This window comes from Callorhinus ursinus, unplaced genomic scaffold (genome assembly GCF_003265705.2).
Source record: "Callorhinus ursinus isolate GAN/ISIS: 27379988/994484 unplaced genomic scaffold, GSC_fseal_2.0 scaffold6, whole genome shotgun sequence".
Classification (NCBI taxonomy): Eukaryota; Metazoa; Chordata; class Mammalia; order Carnivora; family Otariidae; genus Callorhinus; species Callorhinus ursinus.
The window spans coordinates 31356020-31379678 of NW_027397068.1; the positions used below are offsets into that span (position 1 = coordinate 31356020).

Here is a 23659-nt window from a genome sequence, read left to right on the forward strand (position 1 = left end):
TAGTGGAAATATTTTCTTTTAGTAGGAAAAGACACAATGTCTTATAAAATTTGTAGTGATAAGCCATCAGTTATGTTTGATAGATAAGACAGAATAATATTTCACAATTAGAAAGTACTTTAGAGATCATTTTGCTCACAGTGGATCATTAATATCATTAATTCAGGATGAAGGTTAATCCACCTTAATTATCAATCATGAAGGGCCTGTTCTAAATACTTAATGTGTTTTAGGCTGGTTTCTTTTGTTTATATTTGGGTTGCCACTTAGCTGAATCCTTTCACTTGAATACCCTAAGCCAGTTTCTGGCTTGATATCTTTTTTTTTTTTTTTTAAGATTTTATTTATTTATTTAACAGAGAGAGAGAGATCATGCGTGCGGGAGAGCACAAGCAGGGGGAATGGCCGGCAGAGGAAGAGGGAGAAGCAAGCTCCTCGCTGAGCAAGGAGCCCAATGTGGGGCGCGATCCCAAGACGCTTAACCAAACTGAGCCACAGGAGTCCCAATAAATTGTAAACTTTAGAGTTATCTCTAAAAGCAAATAATAACAGAGAGTTAATACCCAGTAGTGGAGATAAAATGGAATAAATATCACTCAATCCTAAAGAAGCCAGGAAAAGGGGAAAAAGGAAACAAAGATAATGAATTTAAGCCAAATTATATTGATATTTACATTAATTACAAAAAGTCTAAATACTTCAATGAATAGGCAGAGATACTCAGATTGGCTAGAGAAGAAGATGCTATCTACTTGAACTTACTTTAACTACTAAGAGACACATAAATTAAAAATATAAAAGGTAAAATAGATATACCATGTAAACATTAATCAAAAGAAAGTTGGAATAGCCTGTATTAGTAATAGACAAGACAATTTTAGAGCAAAGAATACTACCAGGGATAAAGAAAGGCATTTCATAATGTTAAAATGGTCATAACAAATTTAAGTGTTTATGCAGAGCTTCAAAGTATATGAATCAAAAACTGATGAAATTGAAAAGAAAACAACTCCACATTTTATAGTTGGAGATTTAAACATCTTTCAACAACTGGTAGAAGAACGATAGTATGGCAGAAACTGTACATTCTTTTCGAGTACACATGGAAAACTCACCAAGAATGACCACATTGTAGGCAACGAGACAAGTCTCAATAAATTGAAAAATAGGCAAAATATACAGAGTATGCAAGTATATTCCACAGTAGAATTAAGTTAGAAATCAAAGAAAAATATCCAGAGAATCTCCAAATATTCGATACTTAAATGACAGGTTTTCAAATAACCCATGAATAAAGAAGAAATGGCAGGAGAAATTAGAAGAGTATTTTGAGCTGAATGAAAATGGAAACACAACATATCAAAATGGATGACGTACAGATGAATAGTGCTTAGAAAACATTAAATTCTTTCATTAGAAAAGAAGAAACATCTCAAGCGAATGATCTAAGCTTTCACCTTAAGAAAGCAGAAAAGGGCAAATGAAACCCAGAAGAGGCAGTAAGAAAGAAAGAAGAAAGACCAGAGAGCAATAAAATAAAAATAAATAATAGAGAACAATCAATGAAACCAAAAGCTGGTATTTCGAAAAGATCAATAAAATTGATAAACCTCAACAGAATTATCAGGAAAAAAAGAAGACACAAACTACTGATATCAGGAATGAGAGTAGAGACATTGCTGTAGATCATAAAGACATATTAAAAGGATAAACCAGTAAGTTTTTTACCAGTATGAATTCTTTACTCTTCTAAAGCCTCTGCCTTGAGTAAATGCCTTCCTACATTGCTTACATTGCTAGATATGGGCTTTATGTAAGGGAATATAAACAGGTTTGGGGGCATCATGCTTTCATAACCTTCCCCCAGGTTGACATCAGCTCATCAATCATTCATCTTTAGAGGTGATCATTTTTAAAACATATTTTGTTGAGGTGGCCGATTTAGCTCACTGTAAGTGCACTATGGTCTGGCTAGCTTGGTGAGGCACTCAGTGTTGAGTAGCCACCATTACTATACTTTAGGAGCTCCTTGAGGGATTCAGTTGCTGCTTCTGGCTGGTCATATCATGCTAACTTCCTCTTATGTGTGCTTTTCTGTCCTATGCTTTGGCAGATGATAACAGGCTTCCATTCCTCAATCTCATCTACCTCCCAACCCACCCCTCCACCTGCCACCTGAGCCATTCTCTCCTCTAGCAGTGTCCTCTGGGGATGATGTCCTCTGGTGTTGTGAAGTTTAAAAACTGAGTGGCCTTATCCATGTAGCCAATCTTCTCCCCTACTTTTCAGGACTTGAAAGGTTACCAAAGATCTGAGGGAGTGCTTCTTGTCTCTCTGGTGGGCTGTACCATTTTTTCCCTCATCTACTCCCTACATCCTCAGCAATCAGAGATCCCTGGGGCTCAGGGGATCCCAAGTGGAGAGTCAATACCAAATTTTTTTTTTTTCCCCTCAAGAGTCCTAGGCACTTTACGAGTGATTTCACTGGGAGGTAAGGTAAGGGGTAACTTTTATGGAAATTCTGCTTTCCTGAAAGTCACTCAACAAATATGTATTGAGCATAAACCTAGGTGTCAAGTGCTATTCCATTGCTCTTACAACACATCAGTGAATAACATACACAATTTCATGGAGTTTACATTCTGGATGGTGCCTCATTTTGTTGCCCTTCTAGCCTCTTTATATAGACTGTGTGTGTGGGGGGGGGCATATCGGGGGATTTTTGTGTTATATTGCTGGTTATGCTAAAATGATTTCTCTGAGTCAGTCCTAAAGGAGAAGGGATTGACTCCACACTTCAGATGTGATGTATTTACTGTTTTATGGTCCCAGTTATGGGCTGTAGTCACAGATTTAAGGAAATAGTAAAGACTCTACTTGACACCCTATACTACCATGTTGCATACAAGGATGTGGGGGCCCAGAAAACAAATAGATCTGAGTATCTTCTGAAATACATTCCCTCCCTACAAACTCCAGGCTGAGAATTGAGATGGTTAGACAACAGGCAGGTAGGTGTATTATACTACATCTACAGAATGGGAAATACTAAGTTCTTTTTCTTTCCTTTTTTAAAAAGTGTGTTTATAAATGTGTGTGGTAAACACTTAAAACCATACTTTCAGATAGTTTTATTTTGGCTTCAGCTTCTACTGCTAAGTGCTTGATTCTTTTCATGTTTCCCAATTCAGAATTTTAAGAGAAAATATCTGATTGTTTGAATTCATCTTTTCACACCACCAGATAATGGGATATTGCTTCACTTGGAAGCTGTAGTAGAGTCCTCTTGTCCACTCAGCTGTAGTCATGACAGGAGGAGATAGGACAGAGGCCTAAATAGGGCTCCTCCCTCAAACTGGGGCTATGGGAGCCCTCCTCATTTTGAAAGGGCTCTGAACTGGCAGGGAACAAAACAAAAATTTGTCAAAATGCTATGAGCACCAACCCATATTTCTCTATATGAAATCCTGATATACTATGTTTAACAAAAAGAAAAAAAATATGACTTTTTTTTTCTCCCTAGACAGAAGCTGGAAGAAGATGGAGTCCCATCTAAGAGCTGAATCAGGCTCTTAAGAATGGCAAATTCAAAGTTTCAGGTCATCTTGGGGTGGTTAGGAGGTATATGGGTCAGTAGCTTCAGTTGATTCTCATTTGTCAAGTATAAGAATGTGAAATACTAACTCTGCAAAGTGGCTTTGTAAATTGTGGAGAAGGTAGGAGAATTTTTGTGTTTTCAGTCTATATATGTGTGTCCATGAGCATGCCTGCTAGAACTACTGCGTAGGTCCAGACAGGGTCTGCAGCTGGGCTGGTTTTGTTTATTTTGTGCTATTGCTGAGAATGAGGAACTAGGTGGCCCTCTAGGATGCTTCTGTGAAAAATCTTTTGGAAAAGAAAATGGTAGGGTGTTTCAGAACCACTTCTTCCTGTTTGGGTCTGATGGAATATTATGAGGGTGCAGTGTGTTTTGAGCACTGTTTCAGTCTGTACTTGATAAGGCTCTAGACTCTTGGATTCAGAGTTTTTAGTTTAGATGTCACATATGGCTCTTAGAAGGTTTTGTTTGGTCAGCCTGGTATTGTGGTTGCTATTGCTTTAATTTAATTAGTTACCAACTGAAACTCAGGCCATTCTGAACCCCCCAAATTTCACATTTCCAACTTCTGTTGGAAGTTCTGGTCCTTTAAGACTTGAGTTCTTTCATGGTGAGAGTTAGCTGAGTTGAGCACCTGCTGGCTTTCTAGATAAGCCTGGCAAGGGCCCTCTTGATTTTGTCAGTCAGACCCTACCAGCTTTACTCCTTTATTAGGTAACTCACTGGCTCTATAGGCGTTTGGGTTTGTGACTCCAGCTTTAGAGAACAGCTGATAGCTGGCAGACAGTTCTCTGGAGGCAGGAAGCAAGGGGATAATCATGCTGCCTCTCGTTTTGAAACCTGGCTCTTCGGCCTAGCTGAATGACAGCTGACAATACATCCCTAACTTTTCTAAGTCTCAGGTTTCTCATCTGCGAATGCCACCTCATAGGATTAATGTAATGATCAAATCAACTTTAGCTTATCATGGAGTTTGGCATGCAGTAACTCCTCTATGAATTGATATTAGCTATTTTCATTGATATCTTCAACTTTATTATTAATGTACCTGAGACTAGAGGGTAGCTGGGGAATATATGTAGATATATATGTATATCTATCTTAGATAATAATTTACATATATATTTTCCCCAAGGTCAGAGATTATTTTATTCCCTTAGTAATTCCTCAAAGTATTTTATGCCCCCTTCCCTTGCCCCTAAAAGTTATTCCTTTTACATACCTTTAATCCTATTGCTGTGAGGGCCTATTTCCTCTCATTCTGTCTTCAATGTTGATTATCTTTTCATGTATAATTCTTTTATTTCCGTTTCTGTATTTTAATATCACACCAGCTACTCAAGCTTATTTTTTCTAGACTATGAATATAGACACCTAAGAAAATCATAAAATTAGAAAATACTAGTTGTACGTGGGGAAAAATATTTTAATAAAAGGACTTTTATACTTTTAAATAGAATTTTATGATTATGTCCTACTTTCTTTGCTGTAATGTCCTTTATGATTCCTATAGAACACACAGTAATATCTTACAGGAGCTTCCCCCTCATGCTGTTTTATTTTTCTTTTAAAGAAATAAAAAAAGTGGTTTAACTCCTTTTTTCTTCTCTAGAAAAAATTAAATTATGCTTCCATTTTTCTAATAATTTGTTAGAAATTTACTTTATTAAACCTTATAACTGCTATAAACCTAAAATATTCTTGTTATACTGCTAGATCAAACAAAAGTACTAAAAGCAAGCCTGCCATCTAATTCCAGATTTTATGTAAATTAGTAAATGTTTTCAGGATAAAGTAAAGTATATGTTAGATTATTTTGGTATAATTCAATTCAAAGTATCGTCCCTCAAAGAAAGATGAACCTGAGAATCTAGCCATACTTAAAAATGTGTGCCAGTGTTTATTTAGAATCCCTTCTATTTCGTTAGAAACAGGAACAGTAATTTCACCAGCAGGAAATAATACAATGCAAGTAAGTGTGACGCTCCTTTGATTGTTGTTCACTGCAGACATTTTGGATCCAAGGTAAGAATCCAAATGAGAAATAATAAACATCCATTCCTTGACGATTCATTTAAGTCCCGCTCAACTAGATGAAGGCTCCCACTGGGAGGAAAAGTGGCTGTTCCTCCTGGCTGGCTTTGCGTTTCTTTCAGTGCTCTAAAGAACTTTGTACGGGGGCAGCTTTGCTCTGGGTGTCAGGCTGCGGGACAAGAGTTGATGCTCACGGCGCCGCTGACCAGGGCTGCTTTGCTGAAGCTCACAGGGCGCCCGTCAATCACAAAGTGACGGATGCAGCCTGTGAAGGGCCTGCCAGGGGCCAAGCGTGGTGTCAGTAGAGACTCTGGAAAAAGAAATGAAAACAAAGATTGCAGGTGAGCCCTTCCAAGCCCAAATGTCACTCTGGCACAAATACACGTAACAACTGCTCACATCATCTAGATGATTTACATGTCAAAAATGGAATATCGTGATAATTTACTCATTTTCTCAGGAACTTTATCTGCCTTTGAAGTAATGTGAACATGTGGTAATTTTAAAGTTTTGCCATGTTTTCCATGATCAAAGTTCTGAGTGTATTTCAGCTTTCTTCCAGGGCTGAAATTTCCCACTTACATATAAAAATTCAATAGTGAATTTTCAGGATCTACCTATGCTTATGCTTTTTAGAGTTAATGTTGTCTGGGTCTCACTTATTTTGTGTGATTTACTGAGAAAAGGGGAAGGAATTTTAGCTTCTACACTATTTTTAGACTTGGTTAATGTTTCTGTTTAATTTGTATCATTACCCTTCACACTTAAGCCTCCACATTTTTGCCAAGCTCATAAAATATAATGAGAAAATAATGAATTCACATAAGCTGAATTTTAATTTTTCTGAGCTCAGGGTTTAAGAACTATAAATAGGATAATGATAACTAGTCTAGTCTTTGTATGGGCATGGGTGCACTCTCATATGCCAGGGGAACTTTCTCCCCTTGTCTTAATTAGAGATCTAGAAGAAGCCTTATGCTTATTAATTGTACAGATACAATTAAATGTGTTGGATGATAGAAGCAATATAATTTAAAGCAATTTAGAAAGCTTAGAAATATCCTGGAATTAAAATCCGTTTAGTCAAAGCTTATTATTATGTACAAACAGCTATGTGAGCAGTAGCAGATAAAAGATGGAAAACACTTAGAAATCACTAACTCAGGGAGGAACATAAAACAGGACAGCAAATTAAATATCATCAAGCAGCTGTAATAAATTTTCTAAGCAGTGTAAATTAAGACTATGCGGAAGCTTTGTAATGAAAATAAATCATAGAAATCGCATTTCATATTTAGAATGATAATTATGAAGTTTTAGATTTGGAAGGGGCTGAGAGATCACTTCCCTTTGTCTCTAGATCAATATGACTATATATATTCTTCAAGGCTGCTCAGTGTACTTCATCATCAGAATAAAAATAAGTGAAAAGGAACGATTATAAGGGGCAGAAATATCTATTTCTCCTGCCCATTTTGGAAACTAGTTTTAGAACATGGATTTTGATTCTGTTCAAGCTCACCACCCTGTGGTTTACGGGGAACATCATCTAGAGGAAATAATTCATATAGAAATTATGGTCTTCATAATTCACCACACAATTTATTGTAGGTAGTGGCAGTAAAGTGGCCCCAGAACCCTAAGTAACTGATTAATAAAATCAACACATGATTTTAAGAGCAAACGTTCCTCAGGTCAAAAGCTTGACTATATACAGAATAATGCAAGCTTTTCCGTAGAGGAATGATCAGATCTGTGTGTATGTATGAACTACATTACCTTAAAAAATTTTTTTATTTCTAATTTTGATTTTTAAATTATATAGTAAAACTGACTTTTGGGGAACATAGTTCATTAAATGCATTAACTTTTTATTGATAGAAATAGTATCAGGGTTCTGAGAACTGGTTGAGATTTCAAGGGAATTCAGTGCCTATTATAAATTTATTTATACCTAATTTCCTTCAGTTATTCTTTTTCAGTTTCTGATGTGATTTTAGTGGAGTTAATGTTGAACAGCTCAAAATGATGTAATTAATGACATTCATCTTAAATTATAATTGCTTTTGTTCTAGGCTCACTGGCATGGCTCCTAGATGGAATTAAAAGCTGTAATGGTGCAGTGGTTAAGCTCCCCCTGGCCCACTAGTCCCTGTGCGCTGGCTCAGAAGCTAAAATTTGCTGTTCATTATATGTCTCAGGCAGGCTGAACTCGGCTTCAGGTACACCTTGCCCACTCAGTCTGTGGCACTTAACAACTCTTGTAGTGGGAGGTGATGGCAGCGTGAAATGCTGGGACCAGACTCTGAAAACAAACAAAAATCAAAAAGACAAATATTTGTTTGAATGATAGAGTAAGTACTCTGGTGCAAAGTAAAGAACAAATGCTGTAAGTTCCATGAAGGAGGGCCATGCTTGTTTTGTCCCTCTCTCGGAGCCTAGCACAGTACTTAACAGACCATAAATGTTTGTTTTCTTTTGAAAGAAGTCATGTTACCAGGCAGCAAGGAGTGGACTATTTAACTTCCATGAAATCCTCTGGTAAGTGTCACAAAAGGGCTATGCAAACATAGCACATTCTAGGGAGAGAGGGGCATGTGTGTGTCAGTAGAGATCTGTCTGGGCTGAGTCCTAAAGGTCAATAAGGAATTAAACTGGGAGAAGAGTGGGAGAAGCTGTTCCTCAAAAAGATACCAGGGGAGGAAAGCAAGAACTTTTTTCCAGAAATTGAGGCCCCGTGTGTGATTTAAAGGCCTGGAGCAAGGTGGGCATCATTGAACATTGAGAGCGTGGGGAGACCCCAGAGGCAGGGGGAAGGAGGGGCCAGAGGATCAAGGACCTTGCTGAATTTGATCCTGTAAGTTCTTGGGAACCTGTGAAATATTTTAAATCATGTTGTGGTTTCCAAGAAGAAAGCAATGTACAGAAATATAAGAACTGAGGTGACGCATCTTCCACACTGCCCACAGGATGTTCCATGGTGGCCTTTGCTAGAATCCCTTTCAGAATCGAGGCCAGGAGCAGGAGGAGAGGACTGGGGGACGGAGATGGGCGTGGACAGCGGAAGTAAGGAAAAGGAACGTCTCAAATATTTCATCAGGGAGTTACTGGTATTGTCAATACTAGTGTTTGAAAAATTCACATTACAAACAGAGGAATGCTTAGTTGCTACCATTTTGTGAGTACCCAAGGTCAGGTGCTTAATTTGATCTGTACTTTCTCTCTCTCTCTTTTTTCTTACTCTCTTAATTGAATTATTACTTGCCTTCACATGGGTCAGTCTAAAATAATCTAGTTAGGACACAAGGAAAAACCATGCTAAGTTTTTCCTTAAAATCACCACCAAATTCCAGATGTAAAAGCTTGGTTTTCTCCTTTTTATCTCTCTCTGGCTTTAACATTCAGTTTTTCCAAGTTAGTGAAATGCGTGCAACACACACTTTCAACACAGGTCATGGTTCCTGCTCCAGAGGGTTAAAACAATTGTGGGGGGTCCATAAGAGTCCTTCTGTCGCCACTCTGGATTATATACAATTCTTGGGAGATGAGAGCAGCAATGTTACTGATGATGTTTGCAGGATGGCATCTGGGAACCTCTCCTGGGGACTGTCACTACCTCGGAACAAAACAACTTATGGTCTGCAGCTGTTTCCACAATTCAGACTAATCTTGGACAAGGAGAACTGTGGATCCCCTTCTTTCTTAGTAAGGAAGGGGAGTATTTATCAGCAAACTTTTAGTCCTCCAAGATTCCCAGATCCTAGAGGAGTATTAGTAAATGAGTTTTGTGTTAGAGAAGAAAATCGAGTGTGTGTTTCACTACGTGGATGTGAGCATATGTAAAGGGAAGAGAGAAAAAAAATAAGCATATATGGCAAAGGAAGGGTAGTATCCACCGGGCAGGAGGATGAAGTGTAGTGCTTATGTCTTACTTTGTTTTGATCCTTGGATAAGGAGTCATAATCACCAGTATACTTTTTCCTATGAAAGGACGTTGTATATAAAATCCTTTGAGTTATTAGGTGAATTATGAAAACACATGGCTCCATTCTTAATACTATAATAACAATTGTAAGAACTTATTGTTTTTTGGATTTGGAAACATGTCCCTTTTAAAGAACTCTTACCTGGAACACCTCCAACGAATACAGGCTCCCTGTGATCAACTGGTTTTGGATTCAGGGGTCCAACCACATGGTTCACTTCAGAGTCCACGTCCAACTGAACCACATTGGAATCTCTAATAACTGAAATACCAGGAAAAGACTGGTCATAAATGGCACTCTTTGTGATTAATTTTCACATGAAAGAGACTAATTTATAACAGTGATGGCTTTTATTTACTCCAGAATAAACCTCAGACTTTCTTCTATATCATTGAAAATGTCAGTGTCTAACCAAGCAATCCCTGTAACACTTTCCTTTGAAAGGGAGAATATTTAGGATACTCTGTTTTCTTCTTCATAAATTATGCCTTATTTTAAAAAACTCCCAAAGACTATTTTGGCAGTATTCAAATTTTCAAATCACATATGGATTCGATATATACAGTAATATTTGATTCTCTTTTCTTGGCCACTTTTAGACTGTCACCCATCCCTATTTTATCATGTAAGTTAGAGTCTGAGTTCTTCCAAGCCATCATTCCACACGTGGGGATGTAGGCTCACTTTATAAAAGAAGCCCAAGACACTCGTTTTTCTCACCTGTAATTCTGTGCCATTTGCCATCACAGAGACTCTGCTTGGGTGTTACTGAGGTGGAAAAGTCTCTGATGCCATTGTTGACTTTCACTAGGACCTGAAAAAGACAGGATACGTTATATAGTTTCATTTTTCCTCATATAGATAAAACTAGATTTCTTAAATTCATCGCAGAGAAGCAATGCTTTATCTGCAAACGATTAGCTTTGCAATGTGAACGCAAGGGGTCACTCTTCGGTAGGCTATAGACAGTAAACCGTTCCTAGGTGAGAGGACAGACTAGTAACAGGAGAGAAGCTGGGGGAGAGGAACAACAAGAGAATAAAATGAATGCCTTTAATTTTTACGGATTGAATGTGTTCTACAAGGCAGGTTAAGATATTGGTGGGGGGCGTGGACTGTGGAGCCAGACTGCCTGGGTTCGTATCCCAGCGCCCCCATCACCTCACCCTGTTTTCTCACTTATGAAACCTACCTCACAGAGCCACCGGAGGGCTAATGAAGTTCGTCTGTATTTAGAATAGTACTTGACACACAGTGAGCACGATATGAGGATTTTATCATTCTATGGTTTAATAGTACCAGAACTCAAATAAAAATCAGTTCTACTAAGTTAGGGGCGGTGATGAAAATATGCTGCTTTCTCCATAATATTTAGTCGAACACTTCCATGAATTTTCTTTAGTCATACTTTTTCAGGACGAAAGTGGTGCTTAATTATAACAATTTTTTGATTTCTAGCAATTGAAAATAATATATGTGTATATGCATACATGTATATATACACACCTGGTATGCAAATATAGATAGAAAGATAGATACTTTAGTGTTTGTTCGTTTTGACAGCTGGATATGTCTGCTGCTCTCATTCATTTGAAAATGTTTTCTCCCAATTCTTTCATTAAAACCTTTTAATTCCATTGTTATTGTTGATTTTTTTTTTTTTAGCTTTACCACATTTTCATGGCTCTTTGCTCTAATCAAATCAATTCTCAGTATAGGAATCTGAATCTAAGTACGGCCTGCATTTAAATTTCATGTGTAGCTTCCCCATTATTGTTTCCCCCCCAGTTAGGAAAGACTGATGGAATAACTCTGTGAAATAAAAATGTGTCCGACCTAGCATTCAAGGGCAGAGAAGACAGACTGTTAAACGGTTTTTAACCCACTACCTGCCCCTTCTTCATGTGAACATTTAGGTACTCTCCGTTGACACTGTGGCCATGAACAAGGGTTCCAGAACTGCTTCTGGGACGGACTTCAAATGCAATCTCAAACTTCAGTCCAATATTGAAAGACTCATCTGTGGAGAGAAATATTAGCTCTTAAGAGCAGCAGCCTAAATTTTGTAACCGTGGTGTGATTTCGTAATTATACATTTTTATAGCCGTTTTTTGAAAGTCTGACACCTTTTTTAATAGACAAGCCACAAGTGGCATTTCCCACGTCAGACACACTGTGGAAAGCTCCGTGAGGGTCTGAGGTAACTAGCACGCCACTCCGGCGGTGGGCCGTGGGGTGGGGACAGCATGCCGAAAGGGTGCCATGGCGTGTCTTCTCAGGGGAGGAGAAACCGATTACAACCAGAAGGACTGTTTACTATTTCACAAGCGAGGGGGAGAAAAGAGCAACCCGGGCAGAGGAAGAAGTCTGAACACCAGTGTGGAGGCTGGGACACTGGGAGAGAGCACTGTGGAGGCCAGTGCGGCTGGACCAGGGTAAAGCGAGGCCTGGCGAGTGAGGAAGGCCACAGGGGAAGGGTGCGCCTGCTCAAGTATGGGAGGTAGACTTTATTTTGCTGTCACTGAGCAAGGGAGGTGACTTGATCTGATCTGTATCTTAAAATAAGTCTTAATAAAGATCACTGGTGCCAGTGCCGCAGAGCATTTCAGAGGAAAGATAAAGCGAGGGCAGCAGAAGCGGCAGGAGCTGCTCTTGCCATGATGCCAGAAAATGAATCCTGACTGAGAAGGGCCGTGCTCACTCTAGGAGCCGCGTTGCAAACCTGGGCATCCTAATAATATTCACTTGACATGTCTCCTTATCAATCACTTTTCAATTTTTCCTGCTATTAATGTTTATGGAGAACATAAACTGTGCAGGTTGCTATGCATTTCGAGCTGTCCAAGCCTTTGAGTTCTTATCACTGAAATCCAACGAGAGGCTGAGAAATATGAGCGTAGGTGCTTTACTGTGGATAAAGAAGGAGAAAGGAAAGTAAAATCATGAGCTAGACCGAGAGAGGAAAGACGACCTCCAGTATTCTATTGGACATGGGGGCGGTTTGGGAAGCTACACTTGGCTGCGTTGTCATGTCTTTATTCAGGGGATGTTGCAGGTTCCAATCCCGGTGCCTTCCTCATACCTAATGTTTGCTCTATAGAGTATTTGTTGGAATGGCTTGGGTGGTGATTGTGTATAGTCTGTTAGGACTTAATGTATTTACTTTTAGAACTATTATGTTTCATTACTTGGCATAGGGACTGACACACCAGACGCATACAATAAAAACTTGGTTGAATGAATGAAAGAGTAATAGTTAAGGAGAATACAGGTCCAGAAATACAATTTCTGAAGGATGGGGCAGCAGAGCAAAGGGAGGGAGTGGAACTTGCTTTGGGAGGGACAACGGATCTCGCTGAGAGGGAGCAGAGAAAGATGAGAGCAGGGTGGCTCAGAGCTGACACAGATTAGACCACAGAGCAGCACCGGAAATCCTAAAAGGGCCAAGATGGGCTACATCTACACGAGAGGCGTGGCAGCTGTGGAGAAGCTCTAGTCAGGGAAAGCAAACAGGGATGGGCACGCCTGCCTGGTCGGGTGTGGCAGGAGGAGACAAGGGATCCTCTGGAAAGCTAGGGCTGAGTGAGTTTGGCATTCTGATGTTTTAACTCTCAGCCCAATTTCCCTGTCAGCCACCCCTAGGAAAGAAGTATTTCATGATTCATGTTTTGTGCAGAAGTCACTGTTACCTAGAACCACGTATCCTCCTTCTGTTGAAAAGTAGGTCCCCGTTTCCATCGGACCTTCAAAACAAGGGGTCACGCTGAACGTCTGAGAAGCCGAGGTGATGGACGCCCCGTTGAGCTGAAGATTGCCGAGACAGCCACTGAAACTGTAGACCGAGTTGATCTGAGGGAAGAAGACATTTCTTAAAATCCATTTTCTCAACATGCATGGGTGCGCACCAAAGGGAAACAAAATGAAGGGATTCGAGTCCTGAGAGAAACAACGCAGTCCCCTCTCTTATTTATCTAGCTGCCTGAAGGGTCAGTCGTTTTCCAGGTAGTTGCTTCTTTAATGAGTTCTTTGAAGCTGGGATTTTGTATTTGATGATGTCAGCCCGCAGTCATTAGCTATGAACATTTTTACATATACTCTGACAACTAAGTTGCAGCTATGGTTTTGAAATTAAATATTAGAACTATCCTTGTTTGTTTTCCTTCAAGAATGACAGCAGGCCCCCAGATCACCTAATGCTGATGAGGGCTAGCAAAGTTCTTTTTTTTTTTTTTTTTTAAAGATTTTATTTATTTATTTGACAGAGACAGAGACAGCGAGAGCAGGAACACAAGCAGGGGGAGTGGGAGAGGGAGAAGCAGGCTCCCCGCTGAGCAGGGAGCCCGATGCGGGACTCGATCCCAGGACCCTGAGACTATGACCGGAGCCGAGGGCAGACGCTTAAAGACTGAGCCACCCAGGCGCCCGAGGGCTAGCAAAGTTCTTAACCATTAAATCTACCATGGTTAAATAAACAGCAGAAAGCTTGCATTTCTGGCTCCATTAACTGATCTTGTGGTTGAACATTTATCATACCTCAGGATGTGAAACTTGGGCCTCTTCGGACAACTGATTTCACACTGCTTTGGAAAGCTTTCTTTTAAAGGAGTTGTCATGAAATTGGGGCTACTTGCCTAAAATCTCACTATAACATGCGCTCCCCCCTTTTTTGCTTTATCAACATATATTAGCGAATCTTAGAAATGCATCAGTTCTTTCGTGCTGAGGTCAAATCTATATTTATGTTAAGAAAGATTTAGTCCTTTGATGCATTCCCTTTATTGCTAAATATTTTTGTAAAGGTGCAATATTACTAACTTTTAAAGTACAGAAATAACATGCTTTTGACTATAATCCCCGCTTCTCCCCCTCCCCCCAGGGGTAACCACACTTCCTTGCACATTTACAAATCATGTGTGTGTGTGTGTGTGTGTGTGTGTGTGTGTGTGTATGTAGGAACAAAAATGAAATCATAGTCTACTGAATGGCCCCAAAGTATTTTGTCACTCAATGATATATAATGGAATGACATTCTTTCTTCTATTTTTTTTGTATTTTTTACACAAAAATCATGTGCACTTGCTGAACAAATAAGCATCTCCTTGAGACATGACTTCTCATGACAGTTTAGACCTCTGAAACTGTTTCATCTCACCTCTACCTTAGAATCAAAAGATCCCTCCTGACTTTGTAATGCCAGAGGCAGACAGACATCCCCTGGGGCAATACTCACTTTGATAGCCTATATCCAGCGAAACTACAGTTTTATTCTTGCCAGTTTGCTGATGGTAAAGCGAGGTCCTGGATTAAATAGTGTTAAGGCTCTAAAAGCCAGTGGCTCGACCTGGTCATGCCTGGCTTACCTGGACATTTTTCACGGCCCTTCCAGGAGCCACACCTCCCAAGTAAACAGGACCCTTGATGTTCCAGGCAGCTCCACTAGGAGGAAGACTCTCTTCTAGGACTCGAAGGCCATCAGTGATCAGTCGGCCACTGCTCTTCTCCCGAATAAATATCACCTGGATGGAGAGAAGGACAACAGCCCATGTCAAGTGCATCCCAAGATTTGGGGGGAGGCTCGGGTGCCTCTTCTCCAAACTTTGCTATTGCAGTGCTGTGGAAAATCTGCAGAAGTTCTTTAAAAAAACTGATCCTTTCTCTGAAGGTCAAGAGATTGTTTTTTCCTTTAAAGCTTGATTTAAAGCTACAGGCTTAATTTCTGAATACAGCTTACATGTATTTAGTAGAGTTCTCAATGAAGTTCTTGGCAGCTGGCCAGCCCACTTGGTTTCTCCCTCTCCTAAATTTATGGTGATTAATGCATCTTATGTTTCTTACTCTTTCCATTATGTAACACTGATTTGCTTCAATATTTAGATATTCTCCCTGTGGTATCCTAGCTTCCTAACAGATTTTTTCTTCACTTTGTATCTTCCATGGCTTAGCCTATAAAAGACACCCAGCAATTGCTGTTGAAATGTAGAAACTCACAGGCAGTGGGCAAACAAGTGAAAAATTGTTAGAAATTAAACTTCAGGTTATGTTTGCCATTGGTTCTTTGGTGAAAATAATTACACTAAAAAACATTACATGCAGCCTGTATCTCTTTTTAAATAATATGCTTCAAGATTTTTATAAGGAATTAAAAAAATTTTCTCAAAATTGAACTCTGAGCATATGGCAACAGAATTTTAAAATGGGTGTTTCTAGAGAGACCAATAGTGGGCATTAATGTCAGTCCATTTGACAATTGTGACTATTTGCTGGCAATACTCTTCTCTGCCTTCAACTCACATCATGCCACAATCCATCATTGTATTTCTCTTGGCTTCTAATCTTCAGTTTCTTGTGGCCAACATTAAACATGAAAACCAAGCGGCCGTGGGCTAAGAATAGAGTCATGAAGTCATTCTCTTCTTGATCTGAGACATAGAAAATCATCCCATGGGAGGAACGAGTTTTCAGACGAATGGAGAACTGAGATCTGGTAAAGGAAAAGAAAAAGCTTACTATCCGTAAAATGAGACTGAGGGCAATCTCTAGTTTCCCACAGCAACATAGGGTAAGGAAGAATGAGTAGCCGTTCTGTCGAATCCCAAGCAGCATTACTTCTCATTATACCTTAGTATTATTCATGAATATTGGGAAAGCATGACTAACTTAAAAATGTAAATCTTTCCCTACTTTATAGAGCAGGGCTACATTCCACATTTAAGGAAGCATTGTTTCACTTAAGGACCATAATGTGTCTTGCTTTGAAAATATGGTTGCACTGAGTTTGTTCATGTGGACAAAATACTAGTCGTAATTAATGTGCATATAGAAGTTTGCATAGAAACAATATGATTTGTGTGCTATCTAAAATACAGGTTCAATTTGTCTTTCCCAGGAAAAATTAATCAGTGGATATCACAGGCCAAAAATAGCCATCAGAATGTGTAGGAATTAAACAACACCTTCTAGGCATTTAGCTCCAGGCCACATAGATAAGATACATTTATTAGGCTAATTTCTAGTTCGATTTAACTCTAAATTCTTCCCAGTGAATACAAAATACTGATACTGCCTATTCGCAAACAGCAAATTAGAAAGCATTAGAGGTCACTTACTGACTCTATGGATGTTTGAAAGAGATACTAAGACCTACATAAGAATATTTGGGTGCTAACACTAGGAAAAGAAATCTTCAAAGTGCTAAGTAACCCGGAGATTTGCGGAATACTGGGAGAGGTGCTGGGTTTTACGGATAGCTTGAGGGCTAGCCGAGATACAAGTGGTTTTTGTGTCTTCAGTGTCCCTTTTAACCTTCCAGCGGTTCAGAGGCACCCCCATTTTCAATCTGAAAGCAATTTATATGGGGGGAAGGAAGGTAATATCAAGGTTGGATGATGACTCATTTGAAATGTGCCCCGTGTTCCTTTTTTTGATTGCCTTTCCTTTTTTTTTTTTTTTTAAGATTTTATTTATTTATCAGAGAAAGAGAGACAGAGGCAGGCAGAGGGAGAAGCAGGCTCCTTGCTCAGCAAGGAGCCTGATGTGGGGCTCGACCCCAGGACCCTGGGATCATGACCTGAGCCGAAGGCAGACGCTTAACCGACTGAGCCACCCAGGCGTCCCATGCCTTTCCTTTTTGATAAAAATACAGCAAACTCCTAGGACACATCCTAAGATGCAACAAATTGATGCATCTTACTTTTGGGAAGAAAGTCGCAGAGAATGTACTATATTGGAAAGTAAGAATCGTTTAGTATTTTAGCATTTATTTTGGTGATAAAATAATAGGATTAAGTGGCACAGAAAGGAAAGATCACAGGAAAAAGATGGCATGTGGCAAATGAAGTCCAGCCATGGCCTAAAGTTTCTGGAAGGATAGTGTGTTACTTTACTTTTCACCAAAATCTCCTTTTAAGTGTTCAAACTCTTGGCGGCTGTTGGCTGTCCCTCCATACTGATAAGCATGCTCTATTGCTCTAGGACTGTTGGAAAGGTGGCAGTAAGAATCCCTTGGAACATTCCTCTCTGGGAACTTCAGGCTGGCAGGATCCCCCGAAGGTGCATCTTTACTTTTCTCTCCCTGTAAGAATAGGAAATAAATCATATTAAGGGATAAAACTGATATACTAGTAGCAAATGTTCCTTTGTGATTTCTTTATCATTAATAAAAATAAAAATAAAAAATACTGAAAGTGTATATTATTTGTGCATTTTCCATTCATGAAATATTAGGCCCCTCTCTTTCCTTAAGCAGATGACAGCAGGAGCTGTAGTATTAAACAAACAAACAAACAAACAAATGAAAACACAGTATGTTAACAAATCCAAAATTCTCGTCTGTGATAGTAGAGCAGAGCTAACCTGAAGCCACAGGGATAATTGTTCTATCATTTAAATTAAATGCACATTTTAGCCAATGGTGAAAAATGGAAATACTGACAATAAAATAACCCTGGGGAATCAATCAATAAAACCCTCATATCATAGACAACAATATTTCTTTAACTCACCATTATTATTTATATAGGCTGTTTACTAACATATTTAGTAACACCTTCAAAATATTTAAGAATATTTTTGGTGATAAGTAGTAAACTTTTATGTGACAGGATATAGAACAGTTACCTTGTGCTCCTAAAATTGCACTGCTGATTTTAAAATTAAGAGCTGTGAGACTATAGGCTAATATTTCAGGTTATCTAGTCTAAATTTTTGAAGCAAAATTAAAGTAAATGCAAATAAATCTATCATCCTGTCGTTTATTCATTTATCCAAGCAAATATTTACTGAATACCTACTAGCTAAAAATGACGTGGAAGGACATGAGTATTTCTGCATGCCCTCCACGGGCTGTGTGTGATGGGGAAGAGAAAGGGGAGCGAAAGGTGAGTTTCTTTTTTTTAAGGAACTGAAAATTGATTTGGAAAAACAGGCGAGTAAATAGCAAACTGGAAGACAGACTATTGCCAGATAGAAATGACCTTTGATGCCTTGCTGGAGGATGGGGTTTTGTTTTTAGGAGGGTGGGGCTGAGAGATTGGTGGGGAGTTAGGGCCAGTCCCCAACTCTGGCGGCTCCTCTTCCTTTCCATTGCTATGGAGAGGATCTCACTCTTTCTCAGTCAGTGCATCCACTTTGCTATGGGAAGAGAGCAACTGTGAATCAACTGCAGGGTCAGCAAAGCTGGGGGCCACTGGACTATGAGGTCTCCGTGACCAGCCCTGCCTTTCTCTGCCTCCGTGTGGGAATCCATTAGGACATGTCTCTTGTCTGCGGCAGAAAGTAATCAACTCTGGTATATTTATATGTGGCAACCACTCTAAATCCTCCGTGGATATACGCTCTGAATAATAATCATACCAATACTAAGACAAGTTATAATTCAATTACTTCACTAACATGTAACACAGAGACTCAGTTTACTAACCTAGAATAGCTGTGTATGTGGGATTCTGAACCCTACTAGACTCTGACTTTACCAGTGTATTTTTTTTCTCTGAGGGTCTGTTTCCTTGTTTTTCCTTCTTTTTCTTTCTTCCTTCCTTCCTTCCTTCCTTCCTTTCTTTCTCTTTCTTTTTCTTTTTCTTTCTTTCTTTCTTTCTTTTTCTTTCTTTCTTTCTTTCTTTCTTTCTTTCTTTCTTTCTTTCTTTCTTTCTTTCTTTCTTCTTTCTTTCTTTCTTTCTTTCTTTCTTTCTTTCTTTCTTTCTTTCTTTCTTTCTTTCTTTCTTTCTTCCTTCCTTCCTTCCTTCCTTCCTTCCTTCCTTCCTTTCTTCTTTCTTCCTTCCTTCCTTCCTTCCTTCTTTCTTTCTTTTTCTTCTTTCTTTCTTTCTTCCTTCCTTTCTTCTTTCTTTCTTTTCTTTCTTTCTTTCTTTTTCTCCTTTCTTTCTTCCTTCTGTTCTTTCTTCTTTCTTTCTTTCTTTCTTTCTTTCTTTCTTTCTTTCTTTCTTTCTTTCTTTCTCTTTCTTTCTTTCTTTCTCTTTCTTTTCTTCCTTCCTTCCTTCCCTCCTTCCTTCCTTCCTTTCTTCTTTCTTTCTTTCTTTTTCTTTCTTTCTTTCTTTCTTTCTTTCTTTCTTTCTTTCTTTCTTTCCTTCTTTCTTTCTTTCCTTCTTTCTTTCTTTCCTTCTTTCTTTCTTTCTTTCTTTCTTTCTTTCTTTCTTTCTTTCTTTCTTTCTTTCAGATTTATTTATTTGAGAGAGAGCACAAGCAGAGGGAGGGGTAGAGGGAGAGAGGGAAGCATGCTCTCCGCTGAGCAGGGAGCCCAAAGCAGGACTTGATCCCAGGACTCTGAGATCATGACCTGAGCTGAAGGCAGAGGCTTAACCGACTGAGCCACCCAGGTGCCCTCTGGGGGTCTGTTTCAATGCAGTAAGATTCTTTTGTTTCACTTAATAGCCAAACTAGTTGAGCTACTTAAGCAAAAGAGGGCAATACATTATAAGGATATGGGAGTATCTTACACAATCCAAGGGAAGATAGTATAGTATAGCGGGATTCTACCAGGGGCAAGAATCAGGAATTGCAAAGCTAGGAAGAATCAAGGCACTCCTGTTCCAAATGTTTCTGGTATCTCAGCTTTGTTTTTCTCAGACTGCTTTCATTTTTCTTTCTCTGCAGGACAGCTTTCTGCCTTTTTCTCTTTCTACATAGCAGCTTTTTTTCTCTGTACATGATTAACATAGAGCATTTAGGCTTACATGTTTTCCATTCAATGACCAGCCTAGACTACTGTCTCTGGGTTCTAAGTTTCTAAGGAAGGAAATCTGATAGCCCAGCTTAGTTCACATGATCTACCCTGGTCCAAACATCTATATCCAGGTAGATGAGGTCACATACCTAAAATACTGGGCTTGCCCTGGGTGTAGGGAATCAATTCTCATAAAAGGAAGTGGTTGGCTGGATACCCCAGAATGATGTCTACTGTAATATATAAAATCTTCATTATCTCATGAAACACCACATGAGAAACCATGTCCCCAATTCAATTTAAAAACATAAAAATTATGAAAAATTTCCAGGCTAGAACATAGATGGTAAGACAGGTACTGTGTACTCATGGGGGGAGTAGAAAGCAGAGTTACTTCTTTGGAAAGTAGTTTGCCCTGACCCAGTAAGTTTATTTCTAACAATAATTTGTAAAGATTTATTCAGCAATGCAATCAAAGACTGATGTATAATGATCTTCACCCATAAAGGGAGAAAATTGGAAAGCACTGAAAGTCTATTAATGGTTAAATAAATTAAAATATACACATAAAATGGAATATTAGGAAGTTACTATGAAAATAAATTATTGTAAGCCCAAATTGCTATGCATGGGCCTTGATAAAAGTTTAAACCAGCGGCCACACATTTTTCTGGGTAGCTATTTAAGCTATTGATACAAAGGCAAATATGAGAGAAGATTAGCAAACACTTGACATTCTAATTACCAAGAAATAGAAGTGAAATCTATAGTGATTGTGTATCTGTTATTATGAAGTTGAATTTTTAAGGTTTTTTACAAGAAAGGCTAAGAGGTTTCCTATGATACTGAAAAGTTTATGTTAATAGTTCCAAGGGCTGTTGATGGCAACCTTGAAAGTATGATATTTGTTAGGAAACTACATTTGATAGACAGCTTCAAATAGAAAACTGCATTCATTTAAAGGGGCAAAGCGTGTGCTCTAGGATGATCTTCCTCATCAGTCTATGATATTAACCTGCTGCATATGATCCACTGACCCATCCTCAAGTTCCAGCTGAAAAATTTCTGGATAAACCTTTTAGCATCAATATGAGAAGGTGATGGTAAGATCTCATCAGAATTTTATAGTCTCCTCTGAAAAATCCTTTATATTATCCTCTAGTAAAAGCCTTCATAAAGGTCATAGGACATTATCTTTCTGCCTGAATCATTTAAGTCTTCCATGTGAAAATCAGGAGAGGATCCTGAAAAATTACTAATTTTAGATTATGCATAAAAAAACTATTCTATTAACATTGACAAATCATGTGTGAACAAAGGAGGAGTTGCAAGGGGGTTCTAAAAAAGTGGTTCCCATAAACTGAAATATATAGGGAAGCACTCAAGATATAATGGCCAGTGAAAAACTATCAGAAGGGAGAAGGTGGTGCGGATGCTTTCTTCTTGCTGGTGGGTCAGAAGCCAGCCTTGGAGGGAAATCAGTTTTTCCTCTAAAAGATGCTCAGCCACATTAGCATTCAAGGAAACGCAGGTTAAAACCACAATGAGATGCCATATCTGTCCATTAGATTGGAAAAATTATAAAAATTTGATCATATCCAGTGTTAGCAATTGTGAGGGACAATAGGTTCTTTCAAATGCTGTTCATAGGAGTGTAAATTAGTATTGCCTCAATATTGACAATGCACATTCCCTTAAACCAAGCAATTCTATTTTAGGAATTGAACCACCAGAAACATTCACAAGGTTCTATAGAGATCTAACAGCTACTATTCATTGAATGTTTTGCTCTATGCCAGGCTTGTAGAGCATTTCATGCATCAACTCATTTAATCTTTATAACAACCCTATGATGCAGATAGCTAAATATGTATTAAACACCTATTATGTGCATTGTTCTAGGCTCTTAGGACACATCAGTGAGCAAATAAAAAAAGGGAGTTTGAATTCTAGCAGAAGAAATAGAGAGTAAATACCAAACATAAGAAATATAGTCTATAATAAATTAAAATGTGAAAAGTGCTACAGAAAAAAGAACAACTAGGAAAGGCAAAGGAGATGGGTAGTACTGGGGGAGGACAGGAGGCCACTGTGGCATTAATTAGGGGGTTAAGGCAGGCCTCACGGAACACTCGAAGGCTGGGCAATCCTGGAAGGAAGAGCCATTCCTGCAGATGTTTAGGGGAAGAGTGGTCCAGGCAGAAAGAAAGATCTTAGGGCAGCAGTGCATGTGGCTTGTGCTAGTGTGGACAGAAGAGTGAGTGAGGGAAAGGGGCCCGGATAATATAGAGCCTCTTATGACATCGTAGGGACTGGAGCTTTTACTCTGAGTGCAGTGTGAGGGGCACGCTTTGAGCAGGGGAGTACCACAGTGTGACATATGTATAAGCATGTGGCTGTTGCCTAGGGGACAGTGCGTCAGAGAAGCTGGTGGAAGCCGGGAGGCCCATCGGGAGCATCTGCCAGGGCTCAGGTGGGAGATGGTGGTGGCCTGGATCAGGGTGGGAGGAGCGGTATCCCAGTGCCTTGTTAAAATTGGACCAGGAAGATGGGTGGGGAGGATTAGCCTGAAAGAGTGGGAAGGAATTGAAAGTTTCATCTGTAATGAAGGCCGGTAATGTACGTGCCGGAGGTAAATGAATGAGAAAAAAAAAAAAAAAACCAGTAGTCAGGGAATGCCCTTTAAGAACTCAAGATTTTGTTGGTGGAGCAGCTCTAGTTGATGCCACGGATCAGCCGTGCCTATGAGTGGTTGAAGTGAAGGGCAAGGAAGGAGGGGAAAACAGGATGAGATCAGAAACTTTAATAATTTCCAGGCCTGTGACAGAAGCCCGAGATCGTTACATAAAAGCAAGTGATACTGAGAATTACAGTACTAAATAATACACATTATATATACAAATGGTTGAGTATGGAGCAATTTCAACCATTGTAATGAAAAGCACTGGACAGTATGGAATAAAAGCTGACTCAAACTGTTTCTTTGGGAATAAAGATTGATACACTAAACTGATAAACAACGATATCAGATAGAAGAATCCCACCTTTCATATGTACACACAGTTGCAAACTGGAGTGAATTTTATGAAGCATCAGTGTCTAGATGTGTGCATGGAATGCGAGGGCAGTTGAGAATTTGGCACAGCATTATCATTTACCTTTTTATTCTGACTTGTTTTAGGCTTTGAGGAATTTTTCCTTTTTTTGTAGAGGAGGAACAAAGGCGAAGACTCAATAGGACACTCAAAAAGAGAAGTGTGCACCTTTTCCAAATATCGCTGGAAATCTTCGACTTCCACATCTCTATCCAACCTATGTAGCAGAGGGGAAAAAAAACCTTAAAATGTTGTTCAGAATTACATGATG

The 23659-nt window shown here is 39.1% G+C and overlaps 1 protein-coding gene across 1 annotated transcript in view; it reads right to left on the bottom strand.

Annotated features, from left to right (window-relative positions):
- Positions 1-5475: 5475 nt before the first annotated feature.
- LAMA4 (laminin subunit alpha 4) overlaps positions 5476-23659 on the bottom strand; it is a 147553-nt gene continuing 129369 nt past the window's right edge. The window contains exons 30-38 of the mRNA XM_025864441.2: positions 23452-23605; positions 17502-17689; positions 15910-16099; positions 14979-15134; positions 13308-13467; positions 11508-11638; positions 10339-10432; positions 9760-9879; positions 5476-5942 (exon numbers count right to left, since the gene is read on the bottom strand). Coding sequence (XP_025720226.1) covers positions 5797-5942; positions 9760-9879; positions 10339-10432; positions 11508-11638; positions 13308-13467; positions 14979-15134; positions 15910-16099; positions 17502-17689; positions 23452-23605 — 1339 coding nt within the window. The 3' untranslated portion in view covers positions 5476-5796. The remainder of the gene's footprint in view (positions 5943-9759; positions 9880-10338; positions 10433-11507; positions 11639-13307; positions 13468-14978; positions 15135-15909; positions 16100-17501; positions 17690-23451; positions 23606-23659) is intronic.